General features: G+C 37.5%; 1 protein-coding gene across 1 annotated transcript in view; it reads right to left on the bottom strand.

The window, feature by feature from the left end:
- Positions 1 to 815: 815 nt before the first annotated feature.
- Rnf13 (ring finger protein 13) overlaps positions 816 to 17,423 on the bottom strand; it is an 18,106-nt gene continuing 1,498 nt past the window's right edge. Inside the window, exons 2-4 of the mRNA XM_021196916.1 lie at positions 15,583 to 15,676; positions 2,634 to 2,714; positions 816 to 2,174 (exon numbers count right to left, since the gene is read on the bottom strand). Coding sequence (XP_021052575.1) covers positions 1,810 to 2,174; positions 2,634 to 2,714; positions 15,583 to 15,676 — 540 coding nt within the window. The 3' untranslated portion in view covers positions 816 to 1,809. The remainder of the gene's footprint in view (positions 2,175 to 2,633; positions 2,715 to 15,582; positions 15,677 to 17,423) is intronic.

Here is a 17,423-nt window from a genome sequence, read left to right as displayed (position 1 = left end):
TTGTTCTTCTGTATGTGGACACCCAGTTTTCTCAGCCCCATTTGTTGAAGATGCTGTCCTTTCTCCAATGTGTATTTGTAACATCTTTGTTAAAAATCAGGTGGCTGTAATCTCATAGCTTTATATCTGGGTCCTCTGTTTGGGCTGTTCATCTGTGTATATTTTTGTATCAGTACCATATTGCTTTATTACTATGGTAAATCATCTTTAAAAAGAGAAGAAAAGAAAGAGCTGACAGTGGTAGAGCAGGTCTTTAATCCCAGCACTCAGGAGGCAGACATAGGAGGATTTCTTGAGTTTGAGGCCAGCCTGGTCTTCAGCTAGGGCTGCCCAGAGAAACCTTGGCTCAATAAACCAAACCAAACCAAACCAAACCAACAGACAAACCAAATAAGCAAACAAAAAAACTCAACAAAGAAACAAACTGAGTATAAATTTTTAAAAGAAATAATTCAAAATTAAAATTTCTTTTCCTCGTGTTATATTTCTCTTAAAATACAGCATTTTAAAAAGATAATGAAATGTTCATATACCTGATGTACTTATTCTACTACATGATTTTATTCAATTTTCCATGTCACTAAATGCATCTACTGTAAAGAATGTGTTACAATTTACAACAAAATTCCCCGCTTTACACTATAGGAGATTATTTTGGCTGTAGTGCTAACTTTGGTGGATAAGCCCAACTGCTTGTAAGTAATTAGTAAGTAACCTTGTATCAAATCCCAAGGTGATGTATGGTCTCCATCGTTCTCCTTTATAGCACCCTGCATATAAAGTTAATGTAAGAGTTCATCAGAACAAATACTTTGTGGCTTTTAAAGTGGAAAACATTTATTAACATTGAAGCTCTTATCATACAAGGCCATATAAAAAAAGTCTTAGCATTCTGATTATATTTAAGTATATTTTCTACATAGTTACAGTGTTATATAATTTTGCTTTTCATAATACATTGCCTCAATACATTAGGTCTATTAAACAAAAGCACTTATTTTCAAATCCAATACTTGAACAATTTCCTCTGCACATGGTTCAGCAGGGCTAATTAGCATAAGATGCTCTTTATGAAGAGGTATGTGATCTCAATATTAACAGTTGCTGAAATTTGGTATTTTTATGCAGCATGTTTTTAAAAAATCACAACAGAAAAGGATACTGAAATATGGAAAGTAAGGTCCAGAGATATTCCTGTGGAATCAAACTCATAACACTATAGTGGTTTTGAAAACCTTAAACAAAGTATTTGAAGCCTACAGTAGACATTTCCTATGAGGAAAAACTATTTGGGAATAGAAAGGAAGAAGACATCTTTTAGTTTCTCTGTGGTATTATGAAGAAAAATCCTAAACTGCCTGTTGCCACTCATTAACCATGACACAGAGGGACTATCAGAAGAGACATGTACCAACCCAACACCACTAGGCAACTTTATGAAAGTGAGAGCTGTTTTAGCTCATGCTAGATGACCATAGCAGACTTCATGTGTAAGACGACATTTGCAGACTATGACCTAGGTCTTCATTTCAGGCTATTCTGAGGATGTTTAAAGTGTCCTGGCTACATTCTGTCATCCCAGAGAGCTAAGCTGATGCCTGAGTCACAGCACCAGTCTGTCACTTGTTAGTGAGGTGGCTGTATACTATTGGAGATAAGTATCAGAGATCAAACAGCCTGCTTCAGGAACTTGATTAAACTAGAAAACTAAAAAATAAGTTATTTCTACAGAAACTTCTAAAAGGAGCAAAAAATCAAATCATATACGTAAATAAACATTATATGGGAAATAAACCATCCACCGGAAAGTCACACAGTATTTGCTATGTTGTAATCCTGCTCACCGTTAGGCTGCAGCTGGACCACAACACTGTGGTCAGTAATTTCGTTGTCTGCATCACTGCTGTCGGTCTCTTCATTGTCGTCGTCCTCGTAGTCTGAAGACTCTGTCATGTTCTGATGTGAGTGGGATTCTGACAGAGACCCAAATGACTGGGTCCTGGCAGAAGCTGAGGGTGGAAGTAAAGGGGTGCGCTCTGACCCTGGGTTTTCTTCCTGACTGCTGTCTGCGTCAGAGTCCGAGTCGCCTTGGGAAGGGACAACCTTTTGCTTGCAGACTGGACAGGTCTTTTTGGTTTTAGTTAGCCAGGGGTCTACACACTTGCAATGATAAGCTGTTGAAGCAAAATATACATCTTCAGTCCAACAACTCTGTTAAAAACACTCACTTTCAAGTACAGTGCTTGATTTGGTTCAGCAAGGCATAAGATGCTCTTTATGAAGAAGTATATGATCACAGTATTAACAGGTGCTGAAATTTGGTATTTTATGCAATATTTTCTTTTTATCACAACACAAAAGAATGACAATGATACATGGAAACTAAGACCCATAGTTATTGCTCTTGAGTCAGGCATGCATAACACTACTGTATGAAGAGACTATTACATTTAATTACTTGCTGTGTTTATTTAGTATAGTGATCTGTTCACATTGTATATGCATGTGAGAAGTTAGTGCATTTTTATAAATCACATCTATTCTTGATATTTGCATTGCTCTCTCTTCTCCCTTTATACAGAACTCAAAATTGAATTATATACAAACTCAAAGCACTGTGTGAGTACTCATACCATGGGAACAGGGAAGAATCCTTAGCTTATCTCCATCTTCATATTCCTCCAAACAAATAGCACACACATCGTATTCATCTCCTGTAACAGAAAACTGTAAATAAAAATATGCCACAGATTCATTGAAGCTTTACAAACTTTTATTGTAAATGCTTTTTGATTGTCTCTAAATGATACCTTTGTTTTTCTATCTGACTCGAAGAGCTACTTCAAGTTCAGGAGCCTGAAGTTTTAAGTAATTAACCTTTTACTCAACTCAGGCAATTAAAAATAGATGTCAGAGTTGTTTACATTGATTATGTTTGTCAAAGATTTTCATAAGAATCACAGTTATATTAGTGCTTTACTTAAGCATTCAAATGTTAGTTTTGAAATATTTTATACTAAAAGACAGTATTTCACTAAACTTCTCTTAGTCTTAGTCATTTTTGTGGCTGGTGGTAGGACTGAATACAGGAATGCTAAGTAGGAGCTTTAACCACTCACTACATCCCTACCCCATCACAAACACATATGGAAAAGCACATTAAAACATTCAAATACTCATGTTAAATAAAAATAGATTTAAATTGAAGACACTTGGCTTCAAATAACCAATATGTACCAATTCTGTGGTGTTATAAAGTTGATATGTAAACAAATGACCAGGGAAATAGGTATTTACTAAATGGCTACTTATTAGTAAAGGCATTACTCCTGGGTCTTACTCTTGTTTATTGCCTTACACTATCTGATTTCTTTAATTCATAACTCTTCTAGGATTCATTTTTAAAGGAAGCAAAGCAGTATTCTTTTAAATACAGCTGCTTTTGGCGGGTAGATTTAAAAATACTTTGTTACATCAATAACTGTTTTAGTTTAGTCCAAAAAAATACTTTAAAGAAGTAACTTTTAGGAAATAAAAGAGGGTTTCATTGCCTGACCTACACAGGGAGAATAACTTTAGAAGGTATTAGAGATAAATAAAGCTGCTATCTGGGAAGATAGTCTGGACGGAAAATGGGAAGAATGGCTTTTTCCAAGCAAGTCATTCAATATCCTCTAGTCACTTAAATGGTGTAAGAGGAATCCAAAATAGAAAGCTTAAAAGAAAATTAGTGTTTTTATTTTACTAGTACCTTGGTTTTGCTTACTGTATTGTCACTACCAAATACACTCTAACAAATTCATGTGTACACATGTTAGAATGTCATATGGAGTTTGGTCAGAATGACTAGACAGGTCTTAACCAGGAATATTAAAGAGCTCTAACATTATTTATGATAACCTATAATTATACAGATTAATCACTAACCTGGGTTTTGAGGGTAGAGTTTGAATACATTAAGCAGTTAAATCACAACTGATGTTATATCATGTCAAACATTTAGTCTCATTACCTGTACTATGCCTGCCTATTAGAGCCATGTGGTTAACAGGGATGAAAGTAGGTAGGGAGAATGGCTTGGGGTTTTCACATGAATTCAGGGTGACTACAAGAGTCCTTATATAGATATATAAGACATAAATTTGTAGTGCTTTAACTATTGCATTTGTCATAATTTATAACCCAAGAAACTAATAAAGGTAGTTGTGATCTGGGTCATCTTTAAATGTGTAGATTTGTTATTTTAGAGTCATTGAGTTTTCGTGTCCTGAGAATAGTTTCAAGTAATGACTTCATATTGATCTTCTACTTTTTGTTACAATATTTACTTTATATAAGACTCAAAATTACAGTTTGTGATTGTAGACCAGAATAAACCCTAGTGATCTGTATGTTCTGTAGAAAGTCCTTGTAGTCCTGGACTAGTTCTGAAATAATGAAACACACTGTCTTGTCCCATCTTTTAAGTTTATTCATATGATATATTGCCTTTTATAAGACATAAATTATGCTTCAGTTTTTCAGAGTCAAAACCAAAAATTGTCAAGATGCGTCTGTGTTGAGGGTGTTTTGTGTGCTCCATAGAAATAATGCAGAAGCAGAGTGCACAATGTTTGGCACACACATCTAGATCTCATCCTGGTGAAACTAAAATACAAGATATCCTGGCTTAATCACAGGGAACACTGAAGGCCATACCCATCACATAAACTATTTTACACTGAGTGTGGCAGTGATAACTGAAACTACTTGGGGAAGTTACACAACTTAAATATTTAGCATCTGCTGACTGAATATAAGATTTTTAATTGAATGGGTTGAATGCATTAGAAACATGGAAAATCTGGCTACACTTTGACCTCATGCCTCATCCCTAGTGAAAATGTGGTTAAAAACTGAGGGTGGGGGAGACAATGAGAAGGATGGACAGACGTTTTGTCAGTAAAAAGCAAATGATGGCAAAAGTAATTATGAAAACTAAAACCTTAATTACTAACTAGGTTAAAGTAGTAAAAATTATTTTAAAAAATCGTTCCATATTTTAGAGTAATTACTATAAAATGATTTGTTGTTCTTTTCTAATCTCTGTGATTAAAAAAAAGTCTTCTACACATGTTATCTTGGAAAATAACTTTTCAGCTATAGTAGTTAGGAGTCTGGTAACTTAAATAAGAGAAAGTTTCATTTTATTTAAGACTTACTTAGGAGTTGTTTTGTGTTAGAAATTTTTACTGCCTACCATTTTTTGAGTCTTGTTGCGTGACTCTGTTAAGCATTTTCTTTTTCTCCACCCCCCCTTGTGGATATGTGCGCATGTACTTGAGAATGGGTCTCCAAACTGCTATGTGTCCACAGCTATCTTTCAACTACTCATCCCCCTATTTCCACCTCCAAAGTGCTGAGACTACAGACAGAAGACACCAAGCCCATCTAGCATTTTCATACATTTATTTATACACCCCCCTCAACATAGGTACTCTTGGTCACATTTACACATTAAATATAATGCATAATGGGAAGGTTAAGAAACTGTGTAAGATCTCTCACACACAACATATGGGAGAATGAAGTGGAAATTTCTGGTGTCTTTGGAGACTCAGCTGTGTCATGTGATGCTTTTTGGAAACTGTCTTATGAGAGGATGTTTTGCTGAGAACAGACACATGGTGTTTTTCTGGAAGCTGCCTGGAAAAGGGGCATAGTTTTGTTAGAGTGGGTGCTTGAGAGAGCATGTGATGTTTGGAAAGGGACAGTGTTATATACCATTGGTTCCCCTTGCTACTCTTTGCTGGTCTTCATTGGGCTTTGCTAACAATGCTGTGTCATTGGTTTGCCTTGCCTTATCTGCTGAACAGCATTTGTCATGATTTCATAGAGAACTATACCAAAGAAATTCTCATGATATTCCAGCTGCTTTTTGCCATGTCCACTGACTCAGGCCGATTGAGAACCTCGGGGTTTCCTCTGGATCAAACTGTTGCTAATCTGTGAACAGTGTTTGCTAGTGGATCGAGCTACTACTGCTGATTTGGGAGAACTAAACTGCTGGTATCTTGACAAGGAAGATTGGAATTGCCCAAAAGAACTATTTCTAAATAGGTCCACATCCCCCTTTGCCCTATTAACCTTCCTTTTCCACTACCTCTGGTGGGTGGTGGGCTAGAAGGGAGGTTAGAGCATTTAAAAACCCTTGTTAAAGTCAGTATTAAAAAATCTAACCCTACAGGGGAACCCAGACTTTCAGAATGTTCTATACTTCAAGGTCTTTGATGTCTTGGCCATTGTTTTATTGTCTCCTTACCTTTGGACTCATAGTACCTAGAATTCTTGTAGTCTGTATATTTTTGTTAGTATGTATGTGCATATGTATGTATGTATGAGAACAACCTTGAGTGTTGGTGCTTATTATCCACCTTATTTGAGACAGGATCGCTTGTTCCCTGCTGCATACACCAGGCTAGCTGACCTGTGAGCCTCTGGGGATTCTCCAATCTCCACCTCTTATATTTCCAGAGGAGTACCAGGATTAAAGCTACTCATTAATGGCTTTTGGGTAGGGCATGGGGATGTGCATATTCAAACACAGGTCCTCACCCTTGCTTGTTAAGTGTTTTACCCACTGAGCTACCTCCCTAGTCCAGAAGTATTTTAAACAGCCATCTGGAAATTAGGAATTTAGAAAATTTCCTAATTAGGAGTTTAGGATGCAAAATACTTTCCAGGGCTGATTTCAAGGCATCTAAATTTGTATATATGCCAGACTAGAAGTTACCAGGGTTCAAATTGCAGCACAATATGGTGGTTACAATGGTTTATAACTCCAACACCAAGGGATCTGATACCCTCTCCTGGTTTCTACATACAAAAGCTGCACATACTTGCATGCAGGCAAAACACATTTACACATAAAAATAAAGCCTATGTTTTTAATTACATCCTGAAATATTGGTGTTCTACTCTAATATTTCCTTTCCTTTCTTCGCAATATAAAGAAAGTTAAAAACCTGTTCAATATATCTTGAGGCTCTTGGGTAAATGATGCTTCTAAATGATTTATGCTTGTTAGCTAGATTACCCTAAAGTTTAGTTAAATCTCAGTTTAAGTAAAGTAACTATAAAAAAAAAAATCAAAAAAAATTTCCTTCTAAAGAGTTCAGTGGTTAAAAAAAAAAAAAAAAAAGAGTTCAGTGGTAAGAAATTGATAAGAATACACTAACAACCCCGTAGAAACATTATAGCAAAGGATGTGCTATATCATCTGGATCTTGAATGTTCCCCAAAAGCCTTTGTTTTAAAGATTTGTTCGCCAGCATGGCACTATTGGGAAGTGGTAGACGGACCCGACAGAAAGAGATTGGCCTCACATTTTTCACATTGAATGTGTCATCCAACTCTTAAGACAGTAAGTGATGACAAAATACTTTCCAGTAGCAATACTAGATATTGTCTCTACTGACAATCCAGATATCCAAGTGTGAAGACTTTATTATGATGGGTTTTAAAGAGTTCATAAAGAGGAATTCAAATAAGGCCTTAAGTGTAAACTGAATTTTAAAAACGAAAAGACATTATTGGAACAGTAAAAAAAATATAAATCATTTTCAAATAAACACATCAAAGTCATGTAGAGTTATATAATAAATAAAAGTGGAAGATAAAAGTTAAATGACTATAATTGAACTAGATCACGAAAAGCTCTAAATACCAAGATGACTGCTCTAAGATAAAATGGTGAGCGGCAGAGGGTAACAGAGCCCTTTCAAGTAGAGGAAGCAGTTGACTGAAGCATGTTGTTACAAACCGAAAGGAAATGGGCCTGATATGCAGGTGAGCACAGACACTGTAGGACCAACCACACTTTGAGTATTCAAGTAATAAACAATATTCAAGTAATAAACAAAGGGTGGCTTGCAGTAACAAGAATGAAGAGAAAGGATGCAATCCCCATCATCTGAAATTTTATGAACAAACACTGCTAACAGCCTGGGGTGAAATAAAAAGTAATGTATAAAATAAAAAGTTAAAGTTTTTGATGGACATTTAAAAGTTTTATTTGACATTAATAAGAGGTAACCTGAAATAAAAACAGGAGAGAGACTAGGAGAAAATTAGCCATATAAGCAATACAGACTTTTGTTTTAGTCCAAAGTTATTAAGATACCTAAATACGATGAGCTGGTCCACACTTTGGGGAGTTGTTTAACTACTTTATTCAAAGGCTACATATACTCTAAGCACATGTATTAGACAGGGTGGTCCTCTCAGTGGGCCACTCCCCACTCTACAGAATGAGGCCCTATGGCAGGGAGTCACTTTCATGAAGCTATATGTAAACTTATACTTGTCCTGGAAATTGCTTGATTGGGTCATACTCCTCATTTTCTAATGTGTCTATAATAGTGATAGGCGCACATTCATTTACAAATTTAATTGGGAAAAATTTAATCTTGGCAACTAAAAGGAATAACTACCCTGCAGGACACAATAGAGACCATTAGACTGCAAGTTTGGGTTTCTTTTTCTACAGAAGTTAAGATATCCTGAAGCTCATCTGACCTATAGGATTTCAAAGATTCTGTACTTATCATGGCAGTACAGTACTGGACTTGTTTACTTCCAGGTCACAGAAATCCCATATTTGAAAAGACACAGTTTTGCATTGCCTTTCTTCATAACTGAGCAAGATGTACAGCACAGATATTATCAGGGAAGCTAAGTGGGTTCTCGGGGTCACATCCAAGTGGTAAAATGAGGTCCTGTGGTTCATTCTTTCCATTACAGCTTGCTGGGGGAAATACTGGCCAACTAAAGGATACTGACTGCTCAGCAGGGCTGGAGAGATGGCTCAGAGGTTAAGCGCACTGACTGCTCTTCCAGAGGTCCTGAGTTCAATTCCCAGCAACCACATGATGGCTCACAACCATCTGTAATCATACTGGATGCCCTCTTCTGGTGTGTCTGAAGATAGCTACAATGTACTCATATACATAAAATAAATAAATCTTAAAAAAAAAAAGAATACTGACTGCTGCTTATGCCTCCCTTCCTATGAATGTTGTCTTAATACAAAGCATGAGTAATGCTGAACTCTAGAGACAAGAGAGAATTGAGGAACCAGAAACAAAATAAAATGATTTGTGATGCCATGGGAGTTCTAGTGCTCTGTAATTCCTAAAGTAAAGAGATTGATGGAGGGAAGATAGTACAACAACATTCCTCACTGACTTCTGGATCTACTTAGATATAGACACGTGTGAGTATCCCATTGTTTTCCTTAACATATTTGCAAATTAGAGGAAAATTAAAATATATATATATATATGCCACTATACAACTTAATCTTCAATTATCAGGCTTAACAACTTCAGTATTTTTAAAAATCTTGGTTAGATCTACTTCCAATGTTTTCTTGAAAAAAATTAAAAGCCAATACTGAGATGTATCATTTTATTAACTATTACTATACATAGCAAGTAAGAGCTTTAAAAACATAATCACAACACTATTATCATGCCTAATAAAAATGAATGACAATTTCTTAGCATCTAAATTTATTAATATCACTCAAAGCAAATTTAAATTTCAAACTATTCTAAAAATACTTTTTCACAGATGATTTGTCCTAAGCAGGCCCACACTCTCAGCTGCCTACTCCTGCTGCTATGCCAGTTCTTCCTAGCATACTGCCCCCTCCCCCGACTCTCCCTCTAGAACTGTATGTAAGTTGCTTTTGTCATGGTGTTGTCTCACAGTAACAAAAACCTAATTAAGAAACCTATAGATTTATGTCAGTTTATTCTTGAATTATTCCTTTGGAGTTTTAGAAACAGTGCTCTGTAGCTGTTTCCTCTGAACTATAAAATTCCTGCAGGGAGGACTGAGGGTCACAATATTCCAGAAGCTCACAAGATCTAAAAATTCATATGAACTCATATGGCCCTTCTCAAATCTATGAAACAACAAGCAAGTACAGGCGAGATGAGACCCTGTTAGTGGAGCTGTCTGCTAGCTATGTGTCGCACTTCAGAGATGCAGCTTTTCTGAGTTGTCCCCCATGCTGGCGTGCACTATACAGGAATGTGACTACCTTTGAGTCACCCATACTACTGTAAGTACATACTACTACTACATACTACTGTAAGTAACCCTCATGAATACATTGGTTCACTACACTAGAGTAAGGTAGTTATTTATTTGATCTGTCATCCATGCATAAATGTTTATTCATATCTTCTCAGGAAAAGCTGCACAACCTAATTGGCATGGGAATAGGGGCTGATAGATGAGTTGAGGAGAAGTGTGGCCTATGGAATGAATAAAATGTAACTTCGGGTGATCAGTCTGTGGGTGGACCATATGTGGGGGTAATATTGATATAGCCATTTCCCCTATGTGATATGACTGTTGTGACTCCTTGCCACTGTGGCAATTACATGTTCCCAGGAAGGAGAGATAAGATAGAAAACCAAGGCCAAGCCACCGGAGAGTGGGCCACTTAGAGTGGCCATCTTCTGTGTAGTATGAGAGGCCATGTCTCCTTGATGAACACAGGCCCACCTCTATCCCCAGTCAGCTGATGAACTGAGGACTATGCTGCAGTCCATAAAAGCCCAGATGAGATGAGATCATGTGCAGTTTATCACAGATGATGCTTGGGTTGCTGTGGACCATAAGACATGTAACTAAGATTCAGCTATCTGCCAAGAAGGAAAATGTCAGAGTACAAGACGATTTACAACGAGAAAAGTCAGTAAGTATTATCCTCTGATTTGGCAGGAAAGGTGGAAAAATGGAGAAAACGAGATCAAGGTGTTGGCCTTCTGTTTCCCAGAGTTGGCATGATGCAAGGAAAAGAACACAAATTAGATCTCTGCCAAAGAGCTCTTGTTGAAGTTAATCACCAAATACACCTGACCTGCTTAAACTGGGGGAAGATTGAATATCAGTGCCCCCTGACAATCGGTTTATGATGCTGTGTGGCATGGGCGCAGAAGGGATCAATATGAGTGCCATGGAAGTGGAGACATAGTATTATAACCACCCATCCATCCTTGAGACAAAGATTGGATAATCTAATACAGAGGAAATCAGTTTCTGAGGGACTGGCCCATAGGAGTCATTAGGAGCACATGCTATTGATGGCTGAGGGCTCCATGAATCCCAGGGATGGGAAGGCAACAGGGAAAGGGCAGCTGTTACTGAGCAAACTGGGCAGCAAGAAATGATGGGGTGGTGCATGTTAGGACTTTCACATGTCAGAAGTTGCAGGCCCGGGGTTGAAAGCATTGGCTGCTGTTTAAAGGCCCTGGTTTGACTCCCAGCATCCACATCGAAATTTACAACAGTCTATATAACTCCAGTTCCAGGAAATCTGATGGTTTCTTCTGACCTCAGTGAACACCAAGCATGCATATAGTACACGTACATAAACTGGGGAAAAACATAAAATTTGTTACCTATTTAAAAGGAAGAAGAAAAAGAACTTGTTGGGAGCCAGTGTCATAGCTCAGAAGATACAGGCACTTGTCACCAAGCCCCTTGACCTGAGTATGATCTGAAAACTCACATGGTAGAAGAAGAGAATTGACTCTTGTAAGTTGTCCTCTGACCTTTACATGTGTCCTGTGAAACCTGTATTTGCCCCACAAACAAATATAAAATGAATGTAGAAAAGAAAAAAAATTTTTTTTCCTCCTTTTAGCAATGACCTTGGGACTAGAATAGGGCGTTAGTGGATTTGCTGGGCTTCATGGCAGAATGTAATCTTTACAGTAGAAGGGGCTCTGGTAGATCTTACTGGCAGGCCAGCATGCAAATAGAATTTATAAAGTCATAAAGCAATGCAGAGGAGCTGAGAAAGGCAAAACATAAAAAAGGGCCTATCTGGGCCATTCTGAAGACCAGTGTGGCAAACCTGTCTCTGTAGTTCCTGAGCAAAAGATTAACAGAAAAATGGATTCTGTGTGAGTTCAGAGAAAATATAAACTGATAAAAATAGTGCACTCAAAAAACGAAACAAAAAAAATAGTGCAAATGAAAAATACTAAGCTTGCCCTAGGGGTATACAGTTATTTGCGCGCGCGCGCACACACACACACACACACACACACACACACTAATATTCTGTATACATTTCTCCCTGTTATCAAAAACAAACAAACAAAACAAAAAAACATTGGGGTTGGAGCTTGTTTACCCAGACCGGGGCTTTCAGCAACTAATTGTGCCAATGAAAATGAAAGGGCCACAGGTTACCCTGGGCTTATCAAACCTGGGGAGCCAACTCCAGTGTTAGGCACAGGAGATTTGCTCTTGCTTCCCCTTGGGCCTGATCCAGGCTAAGCAGCACAAGCCAGCCTCACCAAGACTGCTGGGTATTTAGGGGGATGCACAGAGGCTTATAGCAGATGCAGCAACACACCAAGATAAGGAGACCAAATGGCTCATGGAAAATGACTGAGCTATACAGAATTCGATGGATTAGTGCCCCCATCTATGCTGCTGTATAAAACACAGTTGATACAAGTTATAGGATCTTTACATTGGCCCTTATGAATGCTTTTTTTAATAGCAGTCCAACACAACAGGCCTACAGAGGTTTTGCCCACCTTCTGTAAATACTAACCCTTTGGTGTCTTATAGATTTGGAAAGGTATCTGAAAGGATGGTAAAACTATCACTTTAAGTGTTTGACTGAAGTCACTGTACATGGGTAGACAAGGGTACTCCCAAGAGCCATAAGGTTGCTAAGTAAAAATCTTAAGTCCCAGGAGTAGGCTGCTGTCCTATTACTTGCTGGCAGAGGCTCAATCCCCTGATAACCTACAACCCATAAGGTTATTCCCACTACTGTTGGCTGCACATCAGAGTTGGACAGTAAGACCCTATTTCTAAAGATGACACACACTTTGGATGCAGCACATGGAGAAATGAGGCTAAGACCAAGCTGAAAGTTCACTCCATTTTCACTATAGTATCAGAGTATGCAGACTTCTGGGGAAGAACTGTCGCAGACAGTCCTGCTCAAATACGGATGCTGTGTGCTGTACTAACAACACACCAGGCAAGCTGAACACACTGGTACAACTGTGGCATGACTATTACGGGTACAACCAACTGCTTTTTAAAATTAGATTTTTTGTTTTATAGGGTGTTTTGTTTTGTTTTGAGACAGGATCTTGCTGTGTACCATTACCCTGGAAATCACGGTATAGACCAGACGGGCCTCGAATTCAAGAGCTATGAGAAAGAAAAAAGGCGAGGGGTAGACTTTTTACTATTTAGTTTAGGTGCTATTTCTATTCAAAAATCCTACAATGGCTACTCATCTTAGAGGAAAAGCCAATTTTGCTTAAGCCATTTTAACTCAGGGTAGTTTCAATATTTTTTCCTTTGTTTTATTACATTTTGTGTGTGTGTGTGTGTGTGTGTGTGTGTGTGTGTAAGTGTGCACACGCATAGAGTTAATTCTGTCCTTCCGCCTCATTGATACTGGGGATTAAACTCGGTTCATCAGACTTGGCGGCAAGCACCTTTACCGGCTGAGCTATCTTGACAGCCCTCAACATCAACTTCTAAATTAATATTTTGTTTTAGGAAAAAAAGATGTTTTTAAGCTAGGTCCTGGAACTGGGGGGTGGTGGAGGGGGGGCTCTTACCTCTCACCAAGAAACTATCTATAATTAATACCCACTTGTAAAGGAAAAATGAGTTTTCTCCAATGGCGTCTCACTAGGTATATTAAGGACATACTTAAGGACAGGCCTCATGCTCAGGAGTAGTTTGTAACACAAAGCAAGCTCAATGCTATTTTTGTAGATTTTTTGGCTCATAATGCTTTGTTTGGACATTTTGTGTGTGTGTGTTTTGTGGAGTTTTGAGTGTGTATATGTGCATGTGTGTGCGCATGTGTGTGCATTTCTTCAGGGCTTTTGTACTGGCTAGTTTTGTGTCAACTTGACACAGCTGGAGTTATCACAGGGAAAGGAGCTTCAGTAGGGAAAATGTCTCCAGGAGATCCAGCTGTAAGGCATTTTCTCAATTAGTGATCAAGGGGGGGGGGAGGTCCCCTTGTGAGTGGTGGCATCTCTGGGCTGGTAGTCTTGGGTTCTATAAGAGAGCAGGCTGAGCAAGCCAGTGGAAGCAAGCCAGTAAAGAACATCCCTCCATGGCCTCTGCATCAGCTCCTGCTTCTTGACCTGCTTGAGTTCCAGTCCTGACTTCCTTGGTGATGAATAGCAGTATGGAAATGTAAGCTGAATAAACCCTTTCCTTCCCAACTTGCTTCTTGGTCATGATGTTTTGTCCAGGAATAGAAACCCTGACTAAGGCAGCTTTTTTGTTTGGGTTTTGTTTCAAGAAAGAAAGGGCATGGAGCTGGGTCACTGAGGAAGTGGGGGACCTGGCAGACATTGGAGGAGGGAAAGCATGATCAGAATATATTGTATCAGAAAACTTTTTCAACTAAAAGATTGGGTCACATTCAAAACCATGGAGCTTTTAAAAGTGATCTCTAGAGGTAGACTGTCATACTGGGTCTGGTCTGTAAACAACTTCTAAATAACTCACCTCATATGTTCTGCAATTTTATAGCATCTATGTCCTTTTAAAAAATGAAATTCAATGTTTTCCCAGTTTTTATTGTTATATTTATAACAAGATAAAATTATAAGTGGTAATAAAACATTTAGCTATATGGAAAACGAAGCTTTGCTTTTTCATTATTCATTCACTGTCTTATTTATTTTATTTATATGGGCAACATCATTTGCATGCCTGATGCCCAGGTAAGCCACAAATGGGTGTTGGATTTTCCTTGGATAGACTATTCACAGACAGATGTAAGTTGCTCCTAACCAGCAAGCCATCTTTCCAGCCTCTAGATTTCTGTTTTAATGCCTTCTCGATTTTTACCTTCTTTAAACAGTCTTTAAGCAGAATATTTTATTTTTATTTTTTTAATATAGTCTGAGATGTACTAGCTATAATGATTAACAAGTATATGCCTACATCTGAAGCTCACTTAGCACAGAGCTCTGGCTGTAGTATAGCAGACCCCTTTCTAGCTCTGTCAATACAGTTCAAACCTCTGTAAACCTCTATTTCCTTGCATATAATGGAAAGATAATGATGGTACCCATTTCATATTAGTATGAAAATTACATGACATGAAAATATGCAAACACGTAATAGCTACCTATGGTTTTAGGAGCACAATATAGCAGCATATAGCATAGCATTTGAGAACACAGGAGGAATGTCTATGATGACAGACTACCTTAGTGCAAGAAAGTATTGTTTTTCTCTGATAGTATACAGAGCTACTGGCACATTGTGGTGGCAATGTATATTTTTCCCCATTTTCATTATTAAGATTTATACCAATCCCATACCTTCTTCCTGCCTTTACCAGGCTACCAGTGCATAAAAACATCTTTCCTAAATATTCATTATTAATGTTAGTTAGTGAGTGTTAGGAATGGTATATAGTAGAGACTCAGAAAGTAGTATTAAATAAGTATGGTCATCATGTATTTGGAAACACTAAATGTTAATATTTAGGACACAACAATATTCACTTACCCTTTTTAAATTTATGTACAGGAAGTTTTTTAAGTTGATCTTTACGAAGTCTGTTTCTTCTGTTTCTATGTCTGTCCTGAACAAATTTTGTGATCTAAAGAATGAAAGAAAGAAAAAAGACAGGTCAGATATTAAATATACAAATAAAAATTGACATTGAAAAAAAAAATCTCTTTTAAGTTTCTGGATAGCTGCTGTAAAACCAATTTAATTTATTTTAATCCCAATGACAATATTATTGATTAAACCATTAAGTTCAAGGTGATTTGTTAATTTATATATTATAATTTGAATTTATTATTAAATAAATTTTAACTTCTTAAACTTATGACATTTACTTATTTATGTATCTGTTCTGTATGTCTATGTGCATACACACATGTGCCACAGTGAGCATGTGGACATCAGAGGATATCTTATTTATGTATCTGTTCTGTATGTCAATTGCATACACACATGTGCCACAGTGAGCATATGGACATCAGAGGATATCTTATTTATGTATCTGTTCTGTATGTCTATGTGCATACACACATGTGCCACAGTGAGCATGTGGACATCAGAGGATATCTTAGAGGAATGTGTTCTCCCTTTCTGCCATCTGAGTCCCAGAAACCAAACTCAGGTCACCACATTTGGCAGCAAGCCTTACTTTATAAAACACTTTGCCAGCCCAATCATTAAGGGAGAGAGCACATGCAACTCTTGCAGAGGACCCAGGTTCAGTTTCCAGCACCCACATCAAGGCTTACAACCACCTGCGACTCAACATACTCGATAGTTTACATAAATCTCAAAACGTATACTGGGAGATGACACAAAGCACAACTCTGAATTCCATTAGTATAACAAACCACTGTGAGTAAAAGTCAGGTTTGTGGTTATCTAGGCATGCGAGTCATAGGGACTACTAAGGAACAGAAAACATTTTGTGGTGGGTGATGGACATCTCATCTTGATTATAATATTGAAATTAGTATACCTGTGTTTAAATACATAGATATTAATTATATAAGTGCTAAAATTCATTATGATGTACAACTTAAATGTGTGGTTTATTTTATGTCAACCATACCTTAATAAATATTTTAAATGTTTTAAAAAACAACTAAGACATTAAAAAATAACAGGGTCTTATTGAGGCTAGGAATATAATTCAGAATGGTTGACTTATTTATACAAGATTCTTTCATCAATCCTTGACTCTAAAAAGAAAACAAATCAAAAAATATAAGCTTTTAACCAAAAGAAAAAATTATGGAATCCAAATTTACATAAAAGAAAGCTGGAAAATATGTAGCTATGAATCCAAATATGGCTATAACTGATGTAAATGGAGTAAGTTCATCAGTTTTTGAGGAAGTATATAATTAAAAAAAATCCAATTCCATGCTATTTACAAGATACAGTTAAAACGGAAGATACCTTAAGGTTTATTTAAAGGGGGTGGGGGCACGTGAACATATTAAAGTAAAAGCTACATACTCAGTAAAACAACAGTAAGAGAATATTTATCAAGAATATGCTAAAAACTATGGGAGCAATACATGACTTCAAAGCCTTCAGGATTTCTAAGTAAACACCAGTTTAAATCCATGTAAGCAGTGAAGCTGCATGGACTCTCACTGTGTGCCATGGACAAGCACTTGAAGCTGCATGGGCTCTCACTGTGTGCCACGGACAAGCACTTGAAGCTGCATGGGCTCTCACTGTGCATCACGGACAAGCACTTGGAGCTGCATGGGCTCTCACTGTGTGCCACGGACAAGCACTTGGAGCTGCATGGGCTCTCACTGTGTGTCACGGACAAGCACTTGGAGCTGCATGGGCTCTCACTGTGT

Source organism: Mus pahari, chromosome 4 (assembly GCF_900095145.1).
Source record: "Mus pahari chromosome 4, PAHARI_EIJ_v1.1, whole genome shotgun sequence".
NCBI classification, from domain to species: domain Eukaryota; kingdom Metazoa; phylum Chordata; class Mammalia; order Rodentia; family Muridae; genus Mus; species Mus pahari.
This window is presented reverse-complemented; position numbering and strand designations above follow the sequence as displayed.